Genomic DNA, 24,659 nt, shown 5'->3' on the forward strand with positions numbered 1-24,659 from the left:
GAAACCCACGCAGACACGGGGAGAACGTGCAGACTTCACACAGACAGTGACCCGAGGCCAGGAATCGAACCTGGGACCCTGGCGCTGCGATGAAACAGTGCTAACCACTGTGCTACCGTGCTGACCACACATTAGTGGGGAAATGTTGTAATATGAATGGAATTAATGGGGAAATGTTGAAATATGAATTCAAACAGTGGATATTTTTCCAACCACAGTTTCCAAGTATGAAGAAACGGTTTGACTTCCGAGCTCATGATGGAGAGGTTGAAGACGTGGACATCAGTCCGGACAACAAGGTTTGAATTCCAGTAAATTCCCAGCACCAGCCTGTGAAAGATTGTGTTGGGCTATTGAGATTATTGGGGTTAGTGGAATGTGACTCAGTTGGTTGACTTCAATTGGCCGATCTCTTAAATAAAAAGTACTCGGGGCCATAACCCTCAAAACTACTCTTCTATTCTGAGTGTTGGAAATCATGTTTAATTTTTTTTAAAATTGAGAGTACCCAATTCTTTTTTTTTCAATTAAGGGGCAATTTAGCGCGGCCAATTCACCTGCTCTGCACATCTTTGAGCTGTGCAGAGTAAACTCACGCAGCCACGGGGAGAATGTGCAAACTCCACATGGACAGTGACCCGGGGCCGAGATCAAACCGGTGCTAACCACCGCCACCGCGCTGCCCCGTGAGGCAGCAGTGCTAACCACTGTGCCGCCATGCCATCCCCTTGTGGCAGCAGTGCAAACCATTGTGTAACCACGTGGTCCCCGTGAGGCAGCAGTGCTAACCACTGTGCCGCCGCGCCACACCCTTGAGGCAGCAGTGCTAACCGTTGCATAACCACCCTGTCCCCGTGATGCAGCAGTGCTAACCACTGTGCCGCCGCGCCACACCCTTGTGGCAGCAGTGCAAACCATTGTGTAACCACGTGGTCCCCGTGAGGCAGCAGTGCTAACCACTGTGCCGCCGCGCCACACCCTTGAGGCAGCAGTGCTAACCGTTGCATAACCACCCTGTCCCCGTGATGCAGCAGTGCTAACCACTGTGCCGCCGCGCCACACCCTTGAGGCAGCAGTGCTAACCGTTGCATAACCACCCTGTCCCCGTGATGCAGCAGTGCTAACCACTGTGCCGCCGCGCCACACCCTTGAGGCAGCAGTGCTAACCGTTGCATAACCACCCTGTCCCCGTGATGCAGCAGTGCTAACCACTGTGCCGCCGCGCCACACCCTTGTGGCAGCAGTGCAAACCATTGTGTAACCACGTGGTCCCCGTGAGGCAGCAGTGCTAACCACTGTGCCGCCGCGCCACACCCTTGAGGCAGCAGTGCTAACCGTTGCATAACCACCCTGTCCCCGTGATGCAGCAGTGCTAACCACTGTGCCGCCGCGCCACACCCTTGAGGCAGCAGTGCTAACCGTTGCATAACCACCCTGTCCCCGTGATGCAGCAGTGCTAACCACTGTGCTGTCGTGCCACACCCTTGAGGCAGCAGTGCTAACCATTGCGTAACCACCCTGTCCCTGTGATGCAGCAGTGCTAACCACTGCGCCACTAGGTCATGTTTAATAATAGACACAAATTTAACTTTTCCTGTTTTGCTTAACGATGGTCCTGTTCCAGTATGTTCAGTTTATTTATTTTGAGATGCGTGTTCGCGCACTGAAGAGGTATTGGTTACGTTGGTAATCCGAATTGGATCAGTGCAAACCTGGATATCCAGGACTGGTTTAGCTCAGTGGGCTGGACAGCTGGTTTGTAATGCAGCGCGGGTTCAATTCCCGAACCGGCCTCCCCGAACAGGCGCCGGAATGTGGCGACGAGGGGCTTTTCACAGTAACTTCATACCTGTGACAGTAACAGATTATTATTATCATCCATGGGGGAATATGGGAAGGACTGGGATCAGGGCTGATTGGCTACAATGCAGGGACAGAAGCAGAAGTCAGGGCAATACTATAATAGTGGTGAGACACGTCATTTGTCACAACGTCCCAGTAGAGAGTTGAGGAAGCATTCGATCGTGTATCCCCCGTACTGAGGGAATGTGACACTCATTCAGCATTGCTCCCTATACTGAGGGAATGTGACACTCATTCAGCATTGTCCCTATACTGAGGGAATGTGACACTCATTCAGCATTGTCCCTATACTGAGGGAATGTGACACTCATTCAGCATTGTCCCCGTACTGAGGGAATGTGACACTCATTCAGCATTGTCCCCGTACTGAGGGAATGTGACACTCATTCAGCATTGTCCCTATACTGAGGGAATGTGACACTCATTCAGCATTGTCCCTATACTGAGGGAATGTGACACTCATTCAGCATTGTCCCTATACTGAGGGAATGTGACACTCATTCAGCATTGTCCCCGTACTGAGGGAATGTGACACTCATTCACCATTGTCCCTATACTGAGGGAATGTGACACTCATTCAGCATTGTCCCCGTACTGAGGGAATGTGACACTCATTCAGCATTGTCCCTATACTGAGGGAATGTGACACTCATTCAGCATTGCCTCCGTACTGAGGGAATGTGACACTCATTCAGCATTGTCCCTATACTGAGGGAATGTGACACTCATTCAGCATTGTCCCCGTGCAGAGGGAATGTGACACTCATTCAGCATTGTCCCTATACTGAGGGAATGTGACACTCATTCAGCATTGTCCCCGTACTGAGGGAATGTGACACTCATTCAGCATTGTCCCTATACTGAGGGAATGTGACACTCATTCAGCATTGTCCCTATACTGAGGGAATGTGACACTCATTCAGCATTGTCCCTATACTGAGGGAATGTGACACTCATTCAGCATTGTCCCTATACTGAGGGAATGTGACACTCATTCAGCATTGTCCCTATACTGAGGGAATGTGACACTCATTCAGCATTGTCCCTATACTGAGGGAATGTGACACTCATTCAGCATTGTCCCTATACTGAGGGAATGTGACACTCATTCAGCATTGCCTCCGGACTGAGGGAATGTGACACTCATTCAGCATTGCCTCCGTACTGCGGGAATGTGACACTCATTCAGCATTGTCCCCGTGCTGAGGGAATGTGACACTCATTCAGCATTGTCCCTATACTGAGGGAATGTGACACTCATTCAGCATTGTCCCTATACTGAGGGAATGTGACACTCATTCAGCATTGTCCCTATACTGAGGGAATGTGACACTCATTCAGCATCGTCCCTATACTGAGGGAATGTGACACTCATTCAGCATTGTCCCTATACTGAGGGAATGTGACACTCATTCAGCATTGTCCCTATACTGAGGGAATGTGACACTCATTCAGCATTGCCTCCGGACTGAGGGAATGTGACACTCATTCAGCATTGCCTCCGTACTGCGGGAATGTGACACTCATTCAGCATTGCCTCCGTACTGAGGGAATGTGACACTCATTCAGCATTGTCCCCGTGCTGAGGGAATGTGACACTCATTCAGCATTGTCCCTATACAGAGGGAATGTGACACTCATTCAGCATTGCCTCCGTACTGAGGGAATGTGACACTCATTCAGCATTGTCCCTGTACTGAGGGAATGTGACACTCATTCAGCATTGCCTCTGTACTGAGGGAATGTGACACTCATTCAGCATTGTCCCTATACTGAGGGAATGTGACACTCATTCAGCATTGTCCCCGTACTGAGGGAATGTGACACTCATTCAGCATTGTCCCCGTACTGAGGGAATGTGACACTCATTCAGCATTGTCCCTATACTGAGGGAATGTGACACTCATTCAGCATTGCCTCCGTACTGAGGGAATGTGACACTCATTCAGCATTGTCCCTGTACTGAGGGAATGTGACACTCATTCAGCATTGTCCCTATACTGAGGGAATGTGACACTCATTCAGTATTGTCCCCGTACTGAGGGAATGTGACACTCATTCACCATTGCCTCCGTACTGAGGGAATGTGACACTCATTCAGCATTGTCCCTATACTGAGGGAATGTGACACTCATTCAGCATTGTCCCCGTACTGAGGGAATGTGACAGTCATTCAGCATTGTCCCTATACTGAGGGAATGTGACACTCATTCAGCATTGTCCCTATACTGAGGGAATGTGACACTCATTCAGCATTGTCCCTATACTGAGGGAATGTGACACTCATTCAGCATTGTCCCTATACTGAGGGAATGTGACACTCATTCAGCATTGTCCCTATACTGAGGGAATGTGACACTCATTCAGCATTGTCCCTATACTGAGGGAATGTGACACTCATTCAGCATTGCCTCCGGACTGAGGGAATATGACACTCATTCAGCATTGCCTCCGTACTGAGGGAATGTGACACTCATTCAGCATTGTCCCTATACTGAGGGAATGTGACACTCATTCAGCATTGTCCCCGTACTGAGGGAATGTGACACTCATTCAGCATTGTCCCTATACTGAGGGAATGTGACACTCATTCAGCATTGTCCCTATACTGAGGGAATGTGACACTCATTCAGCATTGTCCCTATACTGAGGGAATGTGACACTCATTCAGCATTGTCCCTATACTGAGGGAATGTGACACTCATTCAGCATTGTCCCTATACTGAGGGAATGTGACACTCATTCAGCATTGTCCCCGTACTGAGGGAATGTGACACTCATTCAGCATTGCCTCCGTACTGAGGGAATGTGACACTCATTCAGCATTGTCCCTATACTGAGGGAATGTGACACTCATTCAGCATTGTCCCTATACTGAGGGAATGTGACACTCATTCAGCATTGTCCCTATACTGAGGGAATGTGACTCTCATTCAGCATTGTCCCTATACTGAGGGAATGTGACACTCATTCAGCATTGCCTCCGGACTGAGGGAATGTGACACTCATTCAGCATTGCCTCCGTACTGCGGGAATGTGACACTCATTCAGCATTGCCTCCGTACTGAGGGAATGTGACACTCATTCAGCATTGTCCCCGTGCTGAGGGAATGTGACACTCATTCAGCATTGTCCCTATACTGAGGGAATGTGACACTCATTCAGCATTGTCCCTATACTGAGGGAATGTGACACTCATTCAGCATTGCCTCCGTACTGAGGCAATGTGGCACTCATTCAGCATTGTCCCTATACTGAGGGAATGTGACACTCATTCAGCATTGCCTCTGTACTGAGGGAATGTGACACTCATTCAGCATTGTCCCTATACTGAGGGAATGTGACACTCATTCAGCATTGTCCCCGTACTGAGGGAATGTGACACTCATTCAGCATTGTCCCCGTACTGAGGGAATGTGACACTCATTCAGCATTGTCCCTACACTGAGGGAATGTGACACTCATTCAGCATTGTCCCTATACTGAGGGAATGTGACACTCATTCAGCATTGCCTGCGTACTGAGGGAATGTGACACTCATTCAGCATTGTCCCTATACTGAGGGAATGTGACACTCATTCAGCATTGTCCCTATACTGAGGGAATGTGACACTCATTCAGCATTGCCTCCGGACTGAGGGAATGTGACACTCATTCAGCATTGCCTCCGTACTGCGGGAATGTGACACTCATTCAGCATTGTCCCCGTGCTGAGGGAATGTGACACTCATTCAGCATTGTCCCTATACTGAGGGAATGTGACACTCATTCAGCATTGTCCCTATGCTGAGGGAATGTGACACTCATTCAGCATTGTCCCTATACTGAGGGAATGTGACACTCATTCAGCATCGTCCCTATACTGAGGGAATGTGACACTCATTCAGCATTGTCCCTATACTGAGGGAATGTGACACTCATTCAGCATTGTCCCTATACTGAGGGAATGTGACACTCATTCAGCATTGCCTCCGGACTGAGGGAATGTGACACTCATTCAGCATTGCCTCCGTACTGCGGGAATGTGACACTCATTCAGCATTGCCTCCGTACTGAGGGAATGTGACACTCATTCAGCATTGTCCCCGTGCTGAGGGAATGTGACACTCATTCAGCATTGTCCCTATACAGAGGGAATGTGACACTCATTCAGCATTGCCTCCGTACTGAGGGAATGTGACACTCATTCAGCATTGTCCCTGTACTGAGGGAATGTGACACTCATTCAGCATTGCCTCTGTACTGAGGGAATGTGACACTCATTCAGCATTGTCCCTATACTGAGGGAATGTGACACTCATTCAGCATTGTCCCCGTACTGAGGGAATGTGACACTCATTCAGCATTGTCCCCGTACTGAGGGAATGTGACACTCATTCAGCATTGTCCCTATACTGAGGGAATGTGACACTCATTCAGCATTGCCTCCGTACTGAGGGAATGTGACACTCATTCAGCATTGTCCCTGTACTGAGGGAATGTGACACTCATTCAGCATTGTCCCTATACTGAGGGAATGTGACACTCATTCAGTATTGTCCCCGTACTGAGGGAATGTGACACTCATTCACCATTGCCTCCGTACTGAGGGAATGTGACACTCATTCAGCATTGTCCCTATACTGAGGGAATGTGACACTCATTCAGCATTGTCCCCGTACTGAGGGAATGTGACAGTCATTCAGCATTGTCCCTATACTGAGGGAATGTGACACTCATTCAGCATTGTCCCTATACTGAGGGAATGTGACACTCATTCAGCATTGTCCCTATACTGAGGGAATGTGACACTCATTCAGCATTGTCCCTATACTGAGGGAATGTGACACTCATTCAGCATTGTCCCTATACTGAGGGAATGTGACACTCATTCAGCATTGTCCCTATACTGAGGGAATGTGACACTCATTCAGCATTGCCTCCGGACTGAGGGAATATGACACTCATTCAGCATTGCCTCCGTACTGAGGGAATGTGACACTCATTCAGCATTGTCCCTATACTGAGGGAATGTGACACTCATTCAGCATTGTCCCCGTACTGAGGGAATGTGACACTCATTCAGCATTGTCCCTATACTGAGGGAATGTGACACTCATTCAGCATTGTCCCTATACTGAGGGAATGTGACACTCATTCAGCATTGTCCCTATACTGAGGGAATGTGACACTCATTCAGCATTGTCCCTATACTGAGGGAATGTGACACTCATTCAGCATTGTCCCTATACTGAGGGAATGTGACACTCATTCAGCATTGTCCCCGTACTGAGGGAATGTGACACTCATTCAGCATTGCCTCCGTACTGAGGGAATGTGACACTCATTCAGCATTGTCCCTATACTGAGGGAATGTGACACTCATTCAGCATTGTCCCTATACTGAGGGAATGTGACACTCATTCAGCATTGTCCCTATACTGAGGGAATGTGACTCTCATTCAGCATTGTCCCTATACTGAGGGAATGTGACACTCATTCAGCATTGCCTCCGGACTGAGGGAATGTGACACTCATTCAGCATTGCCTCCGTACTGCGGGAATGTGACACTCATTCAGCATTGCCTCCGTACTGAGGGAATGTGACACTCATTCAGCATTGTCCCCGTGCTGAGGGAATGTGACACTCATTCAGCATTGTCCCTATACTGAGGGAATGTGACACTCATTCAGCATTGTCCCTATACTGAGGGAATGTGACACTCATTCAGCATTGCCTCCGTACTGAGGCAATGTGGCACTCATTCAGCATTGTCCCTATACTGAGGGAATGTGACACTCATTCAGCATTGCCTCTGTACTGAGGGAATGTGACACTCATTCAGCATTGTCCCTATACTGAGGGAATGTGACACTCATTCAGCATTGTCCCCGTACTGAGGGAATGTGACACTCATTCAGCATTGTCCCCGTACTGAGGGAATGTGACACTCATTCAGCATTGTCCCTACACTGAGGGAATGTGACACTCATTCAGCATTGTCCCTATACTGAGGGAATGTGACACTCATTCAGCATTGCCTGCGTACTGAGGGAATGTGACACTCATTCAGCATTGTCCCTGTACTGAGGGAATGTGACACTCATTCAGCATTGTCCCTATACTGAGGGAATGTGACACTCATTCAGTATTGTCCCCGTACTGAGGGAATGTGACACTCATTCACCATTGCCTCCGTACTGAGGGAATGTGACACTCATTCAGCATTGTCCCTATACTGAGGGAATGTGACACTCATTCAGCATTGTCCCTATACTGAGGGAATGTGACACTCATTCAGCATTGCCCCTATACTGAGGGAATGTGACACTCATTCAGCATTGCCTCCGTACTGAGGGAATGTGACACTCATTCAGCATTGTCCCTATACTGAGGGAATGTGACACTCATTCAGCATTGTCCCTATACTGAGGGAATGTGACACTCATTCAGCATTGTCCCTATACTGAGGGAATGTGACACTCATTCAGCATTGTCCCTATACTGAGGGAATGTGACACTCATTCAGCATTGTCCCTATACTGAGGGAATGTGACACTCATTCAGCATTGTCCCTATACTGAGGGAATGTGACACTCATTCAGCATTGCCTCCGGACTGAGGGAATGTGACACTCATTCAGCATTGCCTCCGTACTGAGGGAATGTGACACTCATTCAGCATTGTCCCTATACTGAGGGAATGTGACACTCATTCAGCATTGTCCCCGTACTGAGGGAATGTGACACTCATTCAGCATTGTCCCTATACTGAGGGAATGTGACACTCATTCAGCATTGTCCCTATACTGAGGGAATGTGACACTCATTCAGCATTGTCCCTATACTGAGGGAATGTGACACTCATTCAGCATTGTCCCTATACTGAGGGAATGTGACACTCATTCAGCATTGTCCCTATACTGAGGGAATGTGACACTCATTCAGCATTGTCCCTATACTGAGGGAATGTGACACTCATTCAGCATTGTCCCTATACTGAGGGAATGTGACACTCATTCAGCATTGCCTCCGGACTGAGGGAATGTGACACTCATTCAGCATTGCCTCCGTACTGCGGGAATGTGACACTCATTCAGCATTGTCCCCGTGCTGAGGGAATGTGACACTCATTCAGCATTGTCCCTATACTGAGGGAATGTGACACTCATTCAGCATTGTCCCTATACTGAGGGAATGTGACACTCATTCAGCATTGCCTCCGTACTGAGGCAATGTGGCACTCATTCAGCATTGTCCCTATACTGAGGGAATGTGACACTCATTCAGCATTGCCTCTGTACTGAGGGAATGTGACACTCATTCAGCATTGTCCCTATACTGAGGGAATGTGACACTCATTCAGCATTGTCCCCGTACTGAGGGAATGTGACACTCATTCAGCATTGTCCCCGTACTGAGGGAATGTGACACTCATTCAGCATTGTCCCTATACTGAGGGAATGTGACACTCATTCAGCATTGTCCCTATACTGAGGGAATGTGACACTCATTCAGCATTGTCCCTATACTGAGGGAATGTGACACTCATTCAGCATTGCCTCCGTACTGAGGGAATGTGACACTCATTCAGCATTGCCTCCGTACTGAGGCAATGTGGCACTCATTCAGCATTGTCCCTGTACTGAGGGAATGTGACACTCATTCAGCATTGCCTCCGTACTGAGGGAATGTGACATTCATTCTGCATTGTCCCTATACTGAGGGAATGTGACACTCATTCAGCATTGTCCCCGTACTGAGGGAATGTGACACTCATTCAGCATTGTCCCTATACTGAGGGAATGTGACACTCATTCAGCATTGTCCCTATACTGAGGGAATGTGACACTCATTCAGCATTGTCCCCGTACTGAGGGAATGTGACACTCATTCAGCATTGTCCCTATACTGAGGGAATGTGACACTCATTCAGCATTGTCCCTATACTGAGGGAATGTGACACTCATTCAGCATTGTCCCCGTACTGAGGGAATGTGACACTCATTCAGCATTGTCCCTATACTGAGGGAATGTGACACTCATTCAGCATTGTCCCTATACGGAGGGAATGTGACACTCATTCAGCATTGTCCCTATACTGAGGGAATGTGACACTCATTCAGCATTGCCTCCGTACTGAGAGAATGTGACACTCATTCAGCATTGTCCCTATACTGAGGAAATGTGACACTCATTCAGCATTGTCCCCGTACTGAGGGAATGTGACACTCATTCAGCATTGTCCCTATACTGAGGGAATGTGACACTCATTCAGCATTGTCCCTATACTGAGGGAATGTGACACTCATTCAGCATTGTCCCCGTACTGAGGGAATGTGACACTCATTCAGCATTGTCCCTATACTGAGGGAATGTGACACTCATTCAGCATTGTCCCTATACTGAGGGAATGTGACACTCATTCAGCATTGCCCCTATACTGAGGGAATGTGACACTCATTCAGCATTGTCCCCGTACTGAGGGAATGTGACACTCATTCAGCATTGCTCCCTATACTGAGGGAATGTGACACTCATTCAGCATTGCCCCTATACTGAGGGAATGTGACACTCATTCAGCATTGTCCCCGTACTGAGGGAATGTGACACTCATTCAGCATTGTCCCCGTACTGAGGGAATGTGACACTCATTCAGCATTGTCCCTATACTGAGGGAATGTGACACTCATTCAGCATTGTCCCCGTACTGAGCGAATGTGACACTCATTCAGCATTGTCCCTATACTGAGGGAATGTGACACTCATTCAGCATTGTCCCTATACTGAGGGAATGTGACACTCATTCAGCATTGCCTCCGTACTGAGGGAATGTGACACTCATTCAGCATTGTCCCTGTACTGAGGGAATGTGACACTCATTCAGCATTGTCCCCGTACTGAGGGAATGTGACAGTCATTCAGCATTGTCCCTATACTGAGGGAATGTGACACTCATTCAGCATTGTCCCCGTACTGAGGGAATGTGACACTCATTCAGCATTGTCCCTATACTCAGGGAATGTGACACTCATTCAGCATTGTCCCTATACTGAGGGAATGTGACACTCATTCAGCATTGCTCCCTATACTGAGGGAATGTGACACTCATTCAGCATTGCCCCTCTCCTGAGGGAATGTGACACTCATTCAGCATTGTCCCTATACTGAGGGAATGTGACACTCATTCAGCATTGCCTCCGTACTGAGGGAATGTGACACTCATTCAGCATTGTCCCCGTACTGAGGGAATGTGACACTCATTCAGCATTGTCCCTATACTGAGGGAATGTGACACTCATTCAGCATTGTCCCCGTACTGAGGGAATGTGACACTCATTCAGCATTGTCCCCATACTGAGGGAATGTGACACTCATTCAGCATTGTCCCCGTACTGAGGGAATGTGACACTCATTCAGCATTATCCCTATACTGAGGGAATGTGACACTCATTCAGCATTGTCCCCGTACTGAGGGAATGTGACACTCATTCAGCATTGCCTCCGTACTGAGGGAATGTGACACTCATTCAGCATTGTCCCCGTACTGAGGGAATGTGACACTCATTCAGCATTGCCCCTATACTGAGGGAATGTGACACTCATTCAGCAATGTCCCTATACTGAGGGAATGTGACACTCATTCAGCATTGTCCCTATACTGAGGGAATGTGACACTCATTCAGCATTGTCCCCGTACTGACGGAATGTGACACTCATTCAGCATTGTCCCTATACTGAGGGAATGTGACACTCATTCAGCATTGTCCCTATACGGAGGGAATGTGACACTCATTCAGCATTGTCCCTATACTGAGGGAATGTGACACTCATTCAGCATTGCCTCCGTACTGAGAGAATGTGACACTCATTCAGCATTGTCCCTATACTGAGGGAATGTGACACTCATTCAGCATTGTCCCCGTACTGAGGGAATGTGACACTCATTCAGCATTGTCCCTATACTGAGGGAATGTGACACTCATTCAGCATTGTCCCTATACTGAGGGAATGTGACACTCATTCAGCATTGTCCCCGTACTGAGGGAATGTGACACTCATTCAGCATTGTCCCTATACTGAGGGAATGTGACACTCATTCAGCATTGTCCCTATACTGAGGGAATGTGACACTCATTCAGCATTGCCCCTATACTGAGGGAATGTGACACTCATTCAGCATTGTCCCCGTACTGAGGGAATGTGACACTCATTCAGCATTGTCCCTATACTGAGGGAATGTGACACTCATTCAGCATTGTCCCTATACTGAGGGAATGTGACACTCATTCAGCATTGTCCCTATACTGAGGGAATGTGACACTCATTCAGCATTGTCCCCGTACTGAGGGAATGTGACACTCATTCAGCATTGTCCCCGTACTGAGGGAATGTGACACTCATTCAGCATTGTCCCTATACTGAGGGAATGTGACACTCATTCAGCATTGTCCCCGTACTGAGGGAATGTGACACTCATTCAGCATTGTCCCTATACTGAGGGAATGTGACACTCATTCAGCATTGTCCCTATACTGAGGGAATGTGACACTCATTCAGCATTGCCTCCGTACTGAGGGAATGTGACACTCATTCAGCATTGTCCCTGTACTGAGGGAATGTGACACTCATTCAGCATTGTCCCCGTACTGAGGGAATGTGACAGTCATTCAGCATTGTCCCTATACTGAGGGAATGTGACACTCATTCAGCATTGTCCCCGTACTGAGGGAATGTGACACTCATTCAGCATTGTCCCTATACTGAGGGAATGTGACACTCATTCAGCATTGTCCCCGTACTGAGGGAATGTGACACTCATTCAGCATTGCCCCCGTACTGAGGGAATGTGACACTCAATCAGCATTGTCCCCGTACTGAGGGAATGTGACACTCAATCAGCATTGTCCCCGTACTGAGGGAATGTGACACTCATTCAGCATTGTCCCTATACTGAGGGAATGTGACACTCATTCAGCATTGCCCCTATACTGAGGGAATGTGACACTCATTCAGCATTGTCCCCGTACTGAGGGAATGTGACACTCATTCAGCATTGTCCCCGTACTGAGGGAATGTGACACTCATTCAGCATTGTCCCCGTACTGAGGGAATGTGCCACTCATTCAGCATTGTCCCTATACTGAGGGAATGTGACACTCATTCAGCATTGTCCCCGTACTGAGGGAATGTGACACTCATTCAGCATTGTCCCTATACTGAGGGAATGTGACACTCATTCAGCATTGTCCCTATCCTGAGGGAATGTGACACTCATTCAGCATTGCCTCCGTACTGAGGGAATGTGACACTCATTCAGCATTGTCCCTGTACTGAGGGAATGTGACACTCATTCAGCATTGTCCCCGTACTGAGGGAATGTGACAGTCATTCAGCATTGTCCCTATACTGAGGGAATGTGACACTCATTCAGCATTGTCCCCGTACTGAGGGAATGTGACACTCATTCAGCATTGTCCCTATACTGAGGGAATGTGACACTCATTCAGCATTGTCCCGAAACTGAGGGAATGTGACACTCATTCAGCATTGCTCCCTATACTGAGGGAATGTGACACTCATTCAGCATTGCCCCTCTCCTGAGGGAATGTGACACTCATTCAGCATTGTCCCTATACTGAGGGAATGTGACACTCATTCAGCATTGCCTCCGTACTGAGGGAATGTGACACTCATTCAGCATTGTCCCCGTACTGAGGGAATGTGACACTCATTCAGCATTGTCCCCGTACTGAGGGAATGTGACACTCATTCAGCATTGTCCCTATACTGAGGGAATGTGACACTCATTCAGCATTGTCCCCGTACTGAGGGAATGTGACACTCATTCAGCATTGTCCCCATACTGAGGGAATGTGACACTCATTCAGCATTGTCCCCGTACTGAGGGAATGTGACACTCATTCAGCATTGTCCCCGTACTGAGGGAATGTGACACTCATTCAGCATTGTCCCCGTACTGACGGAATGTGACTCTCATTCAGCATTGTCCCTATACTGAGGGAATGTGACACTCATTCAGCATTGTCCCCGTACTGAGATAATGTGACACTCATTCAGCATTGCCTCCGTACTGAGGGAATGTGACACTCATTCAGCATTGTCCCCGTACTGAGGGAATGTGACACTCATTCAGCATTGCCCCTATACTGAGGGAATGTGACACTCATTCAGCAATGTCCCTATACTGAGGGAATGTGACACTCATTCAGCATTGTCCCGTACTGAGGGAATGTGACACTCATTCAGCATTGTCCCCGTACTGACGGAATGTGACTCTCATTCAGCATTGTCCCTATACTGAGGGAATGTGACACTCATTCAGCATTGTCCCCGTACTGAGATAATGTGACACTCATTCAGCATTGCCTCCGTACTGAGGGAATGTGACACTCATTCAGCATTGCCTCCGTACTGAGGGAATGTGACACTCATTCAGCATTGTCCCTATACTGAGGGAATGTGACACTCATTAAGCATTGTCCCCGTACTGAAGCAATGTGACACTCATTCAGCATTGCCTCCGTACTGAGGGAATGTGACACTCATTCAGCATTGTCCCTACACTGAGGGAATGTGACACTCATTCAGCATTGTCCCCGTACTGAGGGAATGTGACTCTCATTCAGCATTGTCCCTATACTGAGGGAATGTGACACTCATTCAGCATTGTCGCTATACTGAGGGAATGTGACACTCATTCAGCATTGTCCCTATACTGAGGGAATGTGACACTCATTCAGCATTGTCCCGATACTGAGGGAATGTGACACTCATTCAGCATTGCCTCCGTACTGAGGGAATGTGGCACTCATTCAGCATTGCCCCTATACTGAGGGAATGTGACACTCATTCAGCATTGTCCCTATACTGAGGGAATGTGACCCTCATTCAGCATTGTCCCCGTACTGAGGGAATGTGACGCTCATTCAGCATTGTCCCTATACTGAGGGAATGTGACACTCATTCAGCATTGTCCCCGTACTGAGGGAATGTGACACTCATTCAGCATTGTCCCTATACTGAGGGAATGTGACACTCATTCAGCATTGTCCCCGTACTGAGGGAATGTGACACTCATTCAGCATTGTCCCCATACTGAGGGAATGTGACACTCATTCAGCATTGTCCCCGTACTGAGGGAATGTGACACTCATTCAGCATTGTCCCTATACTGAGGGAATGTGACACTCATTCAGCATTGTCCCCGTACTGAGGGAATGTGACACTCATTCAGCATTGCCTCCGTACTAGGGAATGTGACACTCATTCAGCATTGTCCCTATACTGAGGGAATGTGACACTCATTCAGCATTGTCCCTATACTGAGGGAATGTGACACTCATTCAGCATTGTCCCCGTACTGAGGGAATGTGACACTCATTCAGCATTGTCCCTATACTGAGGGAATGTGACACTCATTCAGCATTGTCCCTATACGGAGGGAATGTGACACTCATTCAGCATTGTCCCTATACTGAGGGAATGTGACACTCATTCAGCATTGCCTCCGTACTGAGAGAATGTGACACTCATTCAGCATTGTCCCTATACTGAGGGAATGTGACACTCCTTCAGCATTGTCCCCGTACTGAGGGAATGTGACACTCATTCAGCATTGTCCCTATACTGAGGGAATGTGACACTCATTCAGCATTGTCCCTATACTGAGGGAATGTGACACTCATTCAGCATTGTCCCCGTACTGAGGGAATGTGACACTCATTCAGCATTGTCCCTATACTGAGGGAATGTGACACTCATTCAGCATTGTCCCTATACTGAGGGAATGTGACACTCATTCAGCATTGCCCCTATACTGAGGGAATGTGACACTCATTCAGCATTGTCCCCGTACTGAGGGAATGTGACACTCATTCAGCATTGTCCCTATACTGAGGGAATGTGACACTCATTCAGCATTGTCCCCGTACTGAGGGAATGTGACACTCATTCAGCATTGTCCCCGTACTGAGGGAATGTGACACTCATTCAGCATTGTCCCTATACTGAGGGAATGTGACACTCATTCAGCATTGTCCCTATACTGAGGGAATGTGACACTCATTCAGCATTGCCTCCGTACTGAGGGAATGTGACACTCATTCAGCATTGTCCCTGTACTGAGGGAATGTGACACTCATTCAGCATTGTCCCCGTACTGAGGGAATGTGACAGTCATTCAGCATTGTCCCTATACTGAGGGAATGTGACACTCATTCAGCATTGTCCCCGTACTGAGGGAATGTGACACTCATTCAGCATTGTCCCTATACTGAGGGAATGTGACACTCATTCAGCATTGTCCCCGTACTGAGGGAATGTGACACTCATTCAGCATTGCCCCCGTACTGAGGGAATGTGACACTCAATCAGCATTGTCCCCGTACTGAGGGAATGTGACACTCAATCAGCATTGTCCCCGTACTGAGGGAATGTGACACTCATTCAGCATTGTCCCTATACTGAGGGAATGTGACACTCATTCAGCATTGCCCCTATACTGAGGGAATGTGACACTCATTCAGCATTGTCCCCGTACTGAGGGAATGTGACACTCATTCAGCATTGTCCCCGTACTGAGGGAATGTGACACTCATTCAGCATTGTCCCCGTACTGAGGGAATGTGACACTCATTCAGCATTGTCCCCGTACTGAGGGAATGTGACACTCATTCAGCATTGTCCCCGTACTGAGGGAATGTGACACTCATTCAGCATTGTCCCTATACTGAGGGAATGTGACACTCATTCAGCATTGTCCCCGTACTGAGGGAATGTGACACTCATTCAGCATTGTCCCTATACTGAGGGAATGTGACTCTCATTCAGCATTGTCCCTATACTGAGGGAATGTGACACTCATTCAGCATTGTCCCTATACTGAGGGAATGTGACACTCATTCAGCATTGTCCCTATACTGAGGAAATGTGACACTCATTCAGCATTGTCCCGATACTGAGGGAATGTGACACTCATTCAGCATTGCCTCCGTACTGAGGGAATGTGGCACTCATTCAGCATTGTCCCTATACTGAGGGAATGTGACCCTCATTCAGCATTGTCCCCGTACTGAGGGAATGTGACGCTCATTCAGCATTGTCCCTATACTGAGGGAATGTGACACTCATTCAGCATTGTCCCCGTACTGAGGGAATGTGACACTCATTCAGCATTGTCCCTATACTGAGGGAATGTGACACTCATTCAGCATTGTCCCCGTACTGAGGGAATGTGACACTCATTCAGCATTGTCCCCATACTGAGGGAATGTGACACTCATTCAACATTGTCCCCGTACTGAGGGAATGTGACACTCATTCAGCATTGTCCCTATACTGAGGGAATGTGACACTCATTAAGCATTGTCCCCGTACTGAAGCAATGTGACACTCATTCAGCATTGCCTCCGTACTGAGGGAATGTGACACTCATTCAGCATTGTCCCTACACTGAGGGAATGTGACACTCATTCAGCATTGTCCCCGTACTGAGGGAATGTGACTCTCATTCAGCATTGTCCCTATACTGAGGGAATGTGACACTCATTAAGCATTGTCCCCGTACTGAAGCAATGTGACACTCATTCAGCATTGCCTCCGTACTGAGGGAATGTGACACTCATTCAGCATTGTCCCTACACTGAGGGAATGTGACACTCATTCAGCATTGTCCCCGTACTGAGGGAATGTGACTCTCATTCAGCATTGTCCCTATACTGAGGGAATGTGACACTCATTCAGCATTGTCCCTATACTGAGGGAATGTGACACTCATTCAGCATTGTCCCTATACTGAGGGAATGTGACACTCATTCAGCATTGTCCCGATACTGAGGGAATGTGACACTCATTCAGCATTGCCTCCGTACTGAGGGAATGTGGCACTCATTCAGCATTGCCCCTATACTGAGGGAATGTGACACTCATTCAGCATTGTCCCTATACTGAGGGAATGTGACCCTCATTCAGCATTGTCCCCGTACTGAGGGAATGTGACGCTCATTCAGCATTGTCCCTATACTGAGGGAATGTGACACTCATTCAGCATTGTCCCCGTACTGAGGGAATGTGACACTCATTCAGCATTGTCCCTATACTGAGGGAATGTGACACTCATTCAGCATTGTCCCCGTACTGAGGGAATGTGACACTCATTCAGCATTGTCCCCATACTGAGGGAATGTGACACTCATTCAGCATTGTCCCCGTACTGAGGGAATGTGACACTCATTCAGCATTGTCCCTATACTGAGGGAATGTGACACTCATTCAGCATTGTCCCCGTACTGAGGGAATGTGACACTCATTCAGCATTGCCTCCGTACTAGGGAATGTGACACTCATTCAGCATTGTCCCTATACTGAGGGAATGTGACACTCATTCAGCATTGTCCCTATACTGAGGGAATGTGACACTCATTCAGCATTGTCCCCGTACTGAGGGAATGTGACACTCATTCAGCATTGTCCCTATACTGAGGGAATGTGACACTCATTCAGCACTGTCCCTATACTGAGGGAATGTGACACTCATTCAGCATTGTCCCTATACTGAGGGAATGTGACACTCATTCAGTATTGTCCCTATACTGAGGGAATGTGACACTCATTCAGCATTGTCCCTATACTGAGGGAATGTGACACTCATTCAGCATTGTCCCTATACTGAGGGAATGTGACACTCATTCAGCATTGTCCCCGTACTGAGGGAATGTGACACTCATTCAGCATTGTCCCTATACTGAGGGAATGTGACACTCATTCAGCATTGTCCCCGTACTGAGGGAATGTGACACTCATTCAGCATTGTCCCCATACTGAGGGAATGTGACACTCATTCAGCATTGTCCCCGTACTGAGGGAATGTGACACTCATTCAGCATTATCCCTATACTGAGGGAATGTGACACTCATTCAGCATTGTCCCCGTACTGAGGGAATGTGACACTCATTCAGCATTGCCTCCGTACTGAGGGAATGTGACACTCATTCAGCATTGTCCCCGTACTGAGGGAATGTGACACTCATTCAGCATTGCCCCTATACTGAGGGAATGTGACACTCATTCAGCAATGTCCCTATACTGAGGGAATGTGACACTCATTCAGCATTGTCCCTATACTGAGGGAATGTGACACTCATTCAGCATTGTCCCCGTACTGACGGAATGTGACACTCATTCAGCATTGTCCCTATACTGAGGGAATGTGACACTCATTCAGCATTGTCCCTATACGGAGGGAATGTGACACTCATTCAGCATTGTCCCTATACTGAGGGAATGTGACACTCATTCAGCATTGCCTCCGTACTGAGAGAATGTGACACTCATTCAGCATTGTCCCTATACTGAGGGAATGTGACACTCATTCAGCATTGTCCCCGTACTGAGGGAATGTGACACTCATTCAGCATTGTCCCTATACTGAGGGAATGTGACACTCATTCAGCATTGTCCCTATACTGAGGGAATGTGACACTCATTCAGCATTGTCCCCGTACTGAGGGAATGTGACACTCATTCAGCATTGTCCCTATACTGAGGGAATGTGACACTCATTCAGCATTGTCCCTATACTGAGGGAATGTGACACTCATTCAGCATTGCCCCTATACTGAGGGAATGTGACACGCATTCAGCATTGTCCCCGTACTGAGGGAATGTGACACTCATTCAGCATTGTCCCTATACTGAGGGAATGTGACACTCATTCAGCATTGTCCCCGTACTGAGGGAATGTGACACTCATTCAGCATTGTCCCCGTACTGAGGGAATGTGACACTCATTCAGCATTGTCCCTATACTGAGGGAATGTGACACTCATTCAGCATTGTCCCCGTACTGTGGGAATGTGACACTCATTCAGCATTGTCCCTATACTGAGGGAATGTGACACTCATTCAGCATTGTCCCTATACTGAGGGAATGTGACACTCATTCAGCATTGCCTCCGTACTGAGGGAATGTGACACTCATTCAGCATTGTCCCTGTACTGAGGGAATGTGACACTCATTCAGCATTGTCCCCGTACTGAGGGAATGTGACAGTCATTCAGCATTGTCCCTATACTGAGGGAATGTGACACTCATTCAGCATTGTCCCCGTACTGAGGGAATGTGACACTCATTCAGCATTGTCCCTATACTGAGGGAATGTGACACTCATTCAGCATTGTCCCCGTACTGAGGGAATGTGACACTCATTCAGCATTGCCCCCGTACTGAGGGAATGTGACACTCAATCAGCATTGTCCCCGTACTGAGGGAATGTGACACTCATTCAGCATTGTCCCCGTACTGAGGGAATGTGACACTCATTCAGCATTGTCCCTATACTGAGGGAATGTGACACTCATTCAGCATTGTCCCCGTACTGAGGGAATGTGACACTCATTCAGCATTGTCCCTATACTGAGGGAATGTGACACTCACTCAGCATTGTCCCTATCCTGAGGGAATGTGACACTCATTCAGCATTGCCTCCGTACTGAGGGAATGTGACACTCATTCAGCATTGTCCCTGTACTGAGGGAATGTGACACTCATTCAGCATTGTCCCTATACTGAGGGAATGTGACACTCATTCAGCATTGTCCCCGTACTGAGGGAATGTGACACTCATTCAGCATTGTCCCTATACTGAGGGAATGTGACACTCATTCAGCATTGTCCCTATCCTGAGGGAATGTGACACTCATTCAGCATTGCCTCCGTACTGAGGGAATGTGACACTCATTCAGCATTGTCCCTGTACTGAGGGAATGTGACACTCATTCAGCATTGTCCCCGTACTGAGGGAATGTGACACTCATTCAGCATTGTCCCCATACTGAGGGAATGTGACACTCATTCAGCATTGTCCCCGTACTGAGGGAATGTGACACTCATTCAGCATTGTCCCCGTACTGAGGGAATGTGACACTCATTCAGCATTGTCCCCGTACTGAGGGAATGTGACACTCATTCAGCATTGCCTCCGTACTGAGGGAATGTGACACTCATTCAGCATTGTCCCCGTACTGAGGGAATGTGACACTCATTCAGCATTGCCCCTATACTGAGGGAATGTGACACTCATTCAGCAATGTCCCTATACTGAGGGAATGTGACACTCATTCAGCATTGTCCCGTACTGAGGGAATGTGACACTCATTCAGCATTGTCCCCGTACTGACGGAATGTGACTCTCATTCAGCATTGTCCCTATACTGAGGGAATGTGACACTCATTCAGCATTGTCCCCGTACTGAGATAATGTGACACTCATTCAGCATTGCCTCCGTACTGAGGGAATGTGACACTCATTCAGCATTGCCTCCGTACTGAGGGAATGTGACACTCATTCAGCATTGTCCCTATACTGAGGGAATGTGACACTCATTAAGCATTGTCCCCGTACTGAAGCAATGTGACACTCATTCAGCATTGCCTCCGTACTGAGGGAATGTGACACTCATTCAGCATTGTCCCTACACTGAGGGAATGTGACACTCATTCAGCATTGTCCCCGTACTGAGGGAATGTGACTCTCATTCAGCATTGTCCCTATACTGAGGGAATGTGACACTCATTCAGCATTGTCCCTATACTGAGGGAATGTGACACTCATTCAGCATTGTCCCTATACTGAGGGAATGTGACACTCATTCAGCATTGTCCCGATGCTGAGGGAATGTGACACTCATCCAGCATTGCCTCCGTACTGAGGGAATGTGGCACTCATTCAGCATTGCCCCTATACTGAGGGAATGTGACACTCATTCAGCATTGTCCCTATACTGAGGGAATGTGACCCTCATTCAGCATTGTCCCCGTACTGAGGGAATGTGACGCTCATTCAGCATTGTCCCTATACTGAGGGAATGTGACACTCATTCAGCATTGTCCCCGTACTGAGGGAATGTGACACACATTCAGCATTGTCCCTATACTGAGGGAATGTGACACTCATTCAGCATTGTCCCCGTACTGAGGGAATGTGACACTCATTCAGCATTGTCCCCATACTGAGGGAATGTGACACTCATTCAGCATTGTCCCCGTACTGAGGGAATGTGACACTCATTCAGCATTGTCCCTATACTGAGGGAATGTGACACTCATTCAGCATTGTCCCCGTACTGAGGGAATGTGACACTCATTCAGCATTGCCTCCGTACTAGGGAATGTGACACTCATTCAGCATTGTCCCTATACTGAGGGAATGTGACACTCATTCAGCATTGTCCCTATACTGAGGGAATGTGACACTCATTCAGCATTGTCCCCGTACTGAGGGAATGTGACACTCATTCAGCATTGTCCCTATACTGAGGGAATGTGACACTCATTCAGCACTGTCCCTATACTGAGGGAATGTGACACTCATTCAGCATTGTCCCTATACTGAGGGAATGTGACACTCATTCAGTATTGTCCCTATACTGAGGGAATGTGACACTCATTCAGCATTGTCCCTATACTGAGGGAATGTGACACTCATTCAGCATTGTCCCTATACTGAGGGAATGTGACACTCATTCAGCATTGTCCCCGTACTGAGGGAATGTGACACTCATTCAGCATTGTCCCTATACTGAGAGAATGTGACACTCATTCAGCATTGTCCCCGTACTGAGGGAATGTGACACTCATTCAGCATTGTCCCCATACTGAGGGAATGTGACACTCATTCAGCATTGTCCCCGTACTGAGGGAATGTTACACTCATTCAGCATTGTCCCTATACTGAGGGAATGTGACACTCATTCAGCATTGTCCCCGTACTGAGGGAATGTGACACTCATTCAGCATTGCCTCCGTACTGAGGGAATGTGACACTCATTCAGCATTGTCCCCGTACTGAGGGAATGTGACACTCATTCAGCATTGCCCCTATACTGAGGGAATGTGACACTCATTCACCATTGCCCCTATACTGAGGGAATGTGACACTCATTCAGCATTGTCCCGTACTGAGGGAATGTGACACTCATTCAGCATTGTCCCCGTACTGACGGAATGTGACTCTCATTCAGCATTGTCCCTATACTGAGGGAATGTGACACTCATTCAGCATTGCCTCCGTACTGAGGGAATGTGACACTCATTCAGCATTGCCTCCGTACTGAGGGAATGTGACACTCATTCAGCATTGTCCCTATACTGAGGGAATGTGACACTCATTCAGCTTTGTCCCTATACTGAGGGAATGTGACACTCATTCAGCATTGCCTCCATACTGAGGGAATGTGACACTCATTCAGCATTGCCTCCGTACTGAGGGAATGTGACACTCATTCAGCATTGTCCCTATACTGAGGGAATGTGACACTCGTTCAGCATTGTCCCCGTACTGAAGCAATGTGACACTCATTCAGCATTGCCTCCGTACTGAGGGAATGTGACACTCATTCAGCATTGTCCCTACACTGAGGGAATGTGACACTCATTCAGCATTGTCCCCGTACTGAGGGAATGTGACACTCATTCAGCATTGTCCCCGTACTGAGGGAATGTGACACTCATTCAGCATTGTTCCTATACTGAGGGAATGTGACACTCATTCAGCATTGTCCCCGTACTGAGGGAATGTGACACTCATTCAGCATTGCCTCCGTACTGAGGGAATGTGACACTCATTCAGCATTGTCCCCGTACTGAGGGAATGTGACACTCATTCAGCATTGTCCCTATACTGAGGGAATGTGACACTCATTCAGCATTGTCCCCGTACTGAGGGAATGTGACACTCATTCGGCATTGTCCCTATACTGAGGGAATGTGACACTCATTCAGCACTGTCCCTATACTGAGGGAATGTGACACTCATTCAGCATTGTCCCTATACTGAGGGAATGTGACACTCATTCAGCATTGTCCCCGTACTGAGGGAATGTGACACTCATTCAGCATTGTCCCTATACTGAGGGAATGTGACACTCATTCAGCATTGTCCCCGTACTGAGGGAATGTGACACTCATTCAGCATTGTCCCTATACTGAGGGAATGTGACACTCATTCAGCATTGTCCCTATACTGAGGGAATGTGACACTCATTCAGCATTGCCTCCGTACTGAGGGAATGTGACACTCATTCAGCATTGTCCCTGTACTGAGGGAATGTGACACTCATTCAGCATTGTCCCCGTACTGAGGGAATGTGACAGTCATTCAGCATTGTCCCTATACTGAGGGAATGTGACACTCATTCAGCATTGTCCCCGTACTGAGGGAATGTGACACTCATTCAGCATTGTCCCTATACTGAGGGAATGTGACACTCATTCAGCATTGTCCCCGTACTGAGGGAATGTGACACTCATTCAGCATTGCCCCCGTACTGAGGGAATGTGACACTCAATCAGCATTGTCCCCGTACTGAGGGAATGTGACACTCATTCAGCATTGTCCCCGTACTGAGGGAATGTGACACTCATTCAGCATTGTCCCTATACTGAGGGAATGTGACACTCATTCAGCATTGTCCCCGTACTGAGGGAATGTGACACTCATTCAGCATTGTCCCTATACTGAGGGAATGTGACACTCATTCAGCATTGTCCCTATCCTGAGGGAATGTGACACTCATTCAGCATTGCCTCCGTACTGAGGGAATGTGACACTCATTCAGCATTGTCCCTGTACTGAGGGAATGTGACACTCATTCAGCATTGTCCCTATACTGAGGGAATGTGACACTCATTCAGCATTGTCCCCGTACTGAGGGAATGTGACACTCATTCAGCATTGTCCCTATACTGAGGGAATGTGACACTCATTCAGCATTGTCCCTATCCTGAGGGAATGTG

The 24,659-nt window shown here is 47.9% G+C and overlaps 1 protein-coding gene across 2 annotated transcripts in view; it reads left to right on the plus strand.

Moving 5' to 3' along the window:
* Positions 1-24,659, plus strand: part of preb (prolactin regulatory element binding) — a 187,483-nt gene that overhangs the window by 65,131 nt on the left and 97,693 nt on the right. For both annotated transcript variants that reach the window (XM_072515542.1, XM_072515536.1), the window contains exon 4: positions 219-299. In XM_072515542.1, coding sequence (XP_072371643.1) covers positions 219-299 — 81 coding nt within the window. The remainder of the gene's footprint in view (positions 1-218; positions 300-24,659) is intronic.

The sequence above is a fragment of the Scyliorhinus torazame genome, chromosome 1 (assembly GCF_047496885.1).
Source record: "Scyliorhinus torazame isolate Kashiwa2021f chromosome 1, sScyTor2.1, whole genome shotgun sequence".
NCBI classification, from domain to species: Eukaryota; Metazoa; Chordata; class Chondrichthyes; order Carcharhiniformes; family Scyliorhinidae; genus Scyliorhinus; species Scyliorhinus torazame.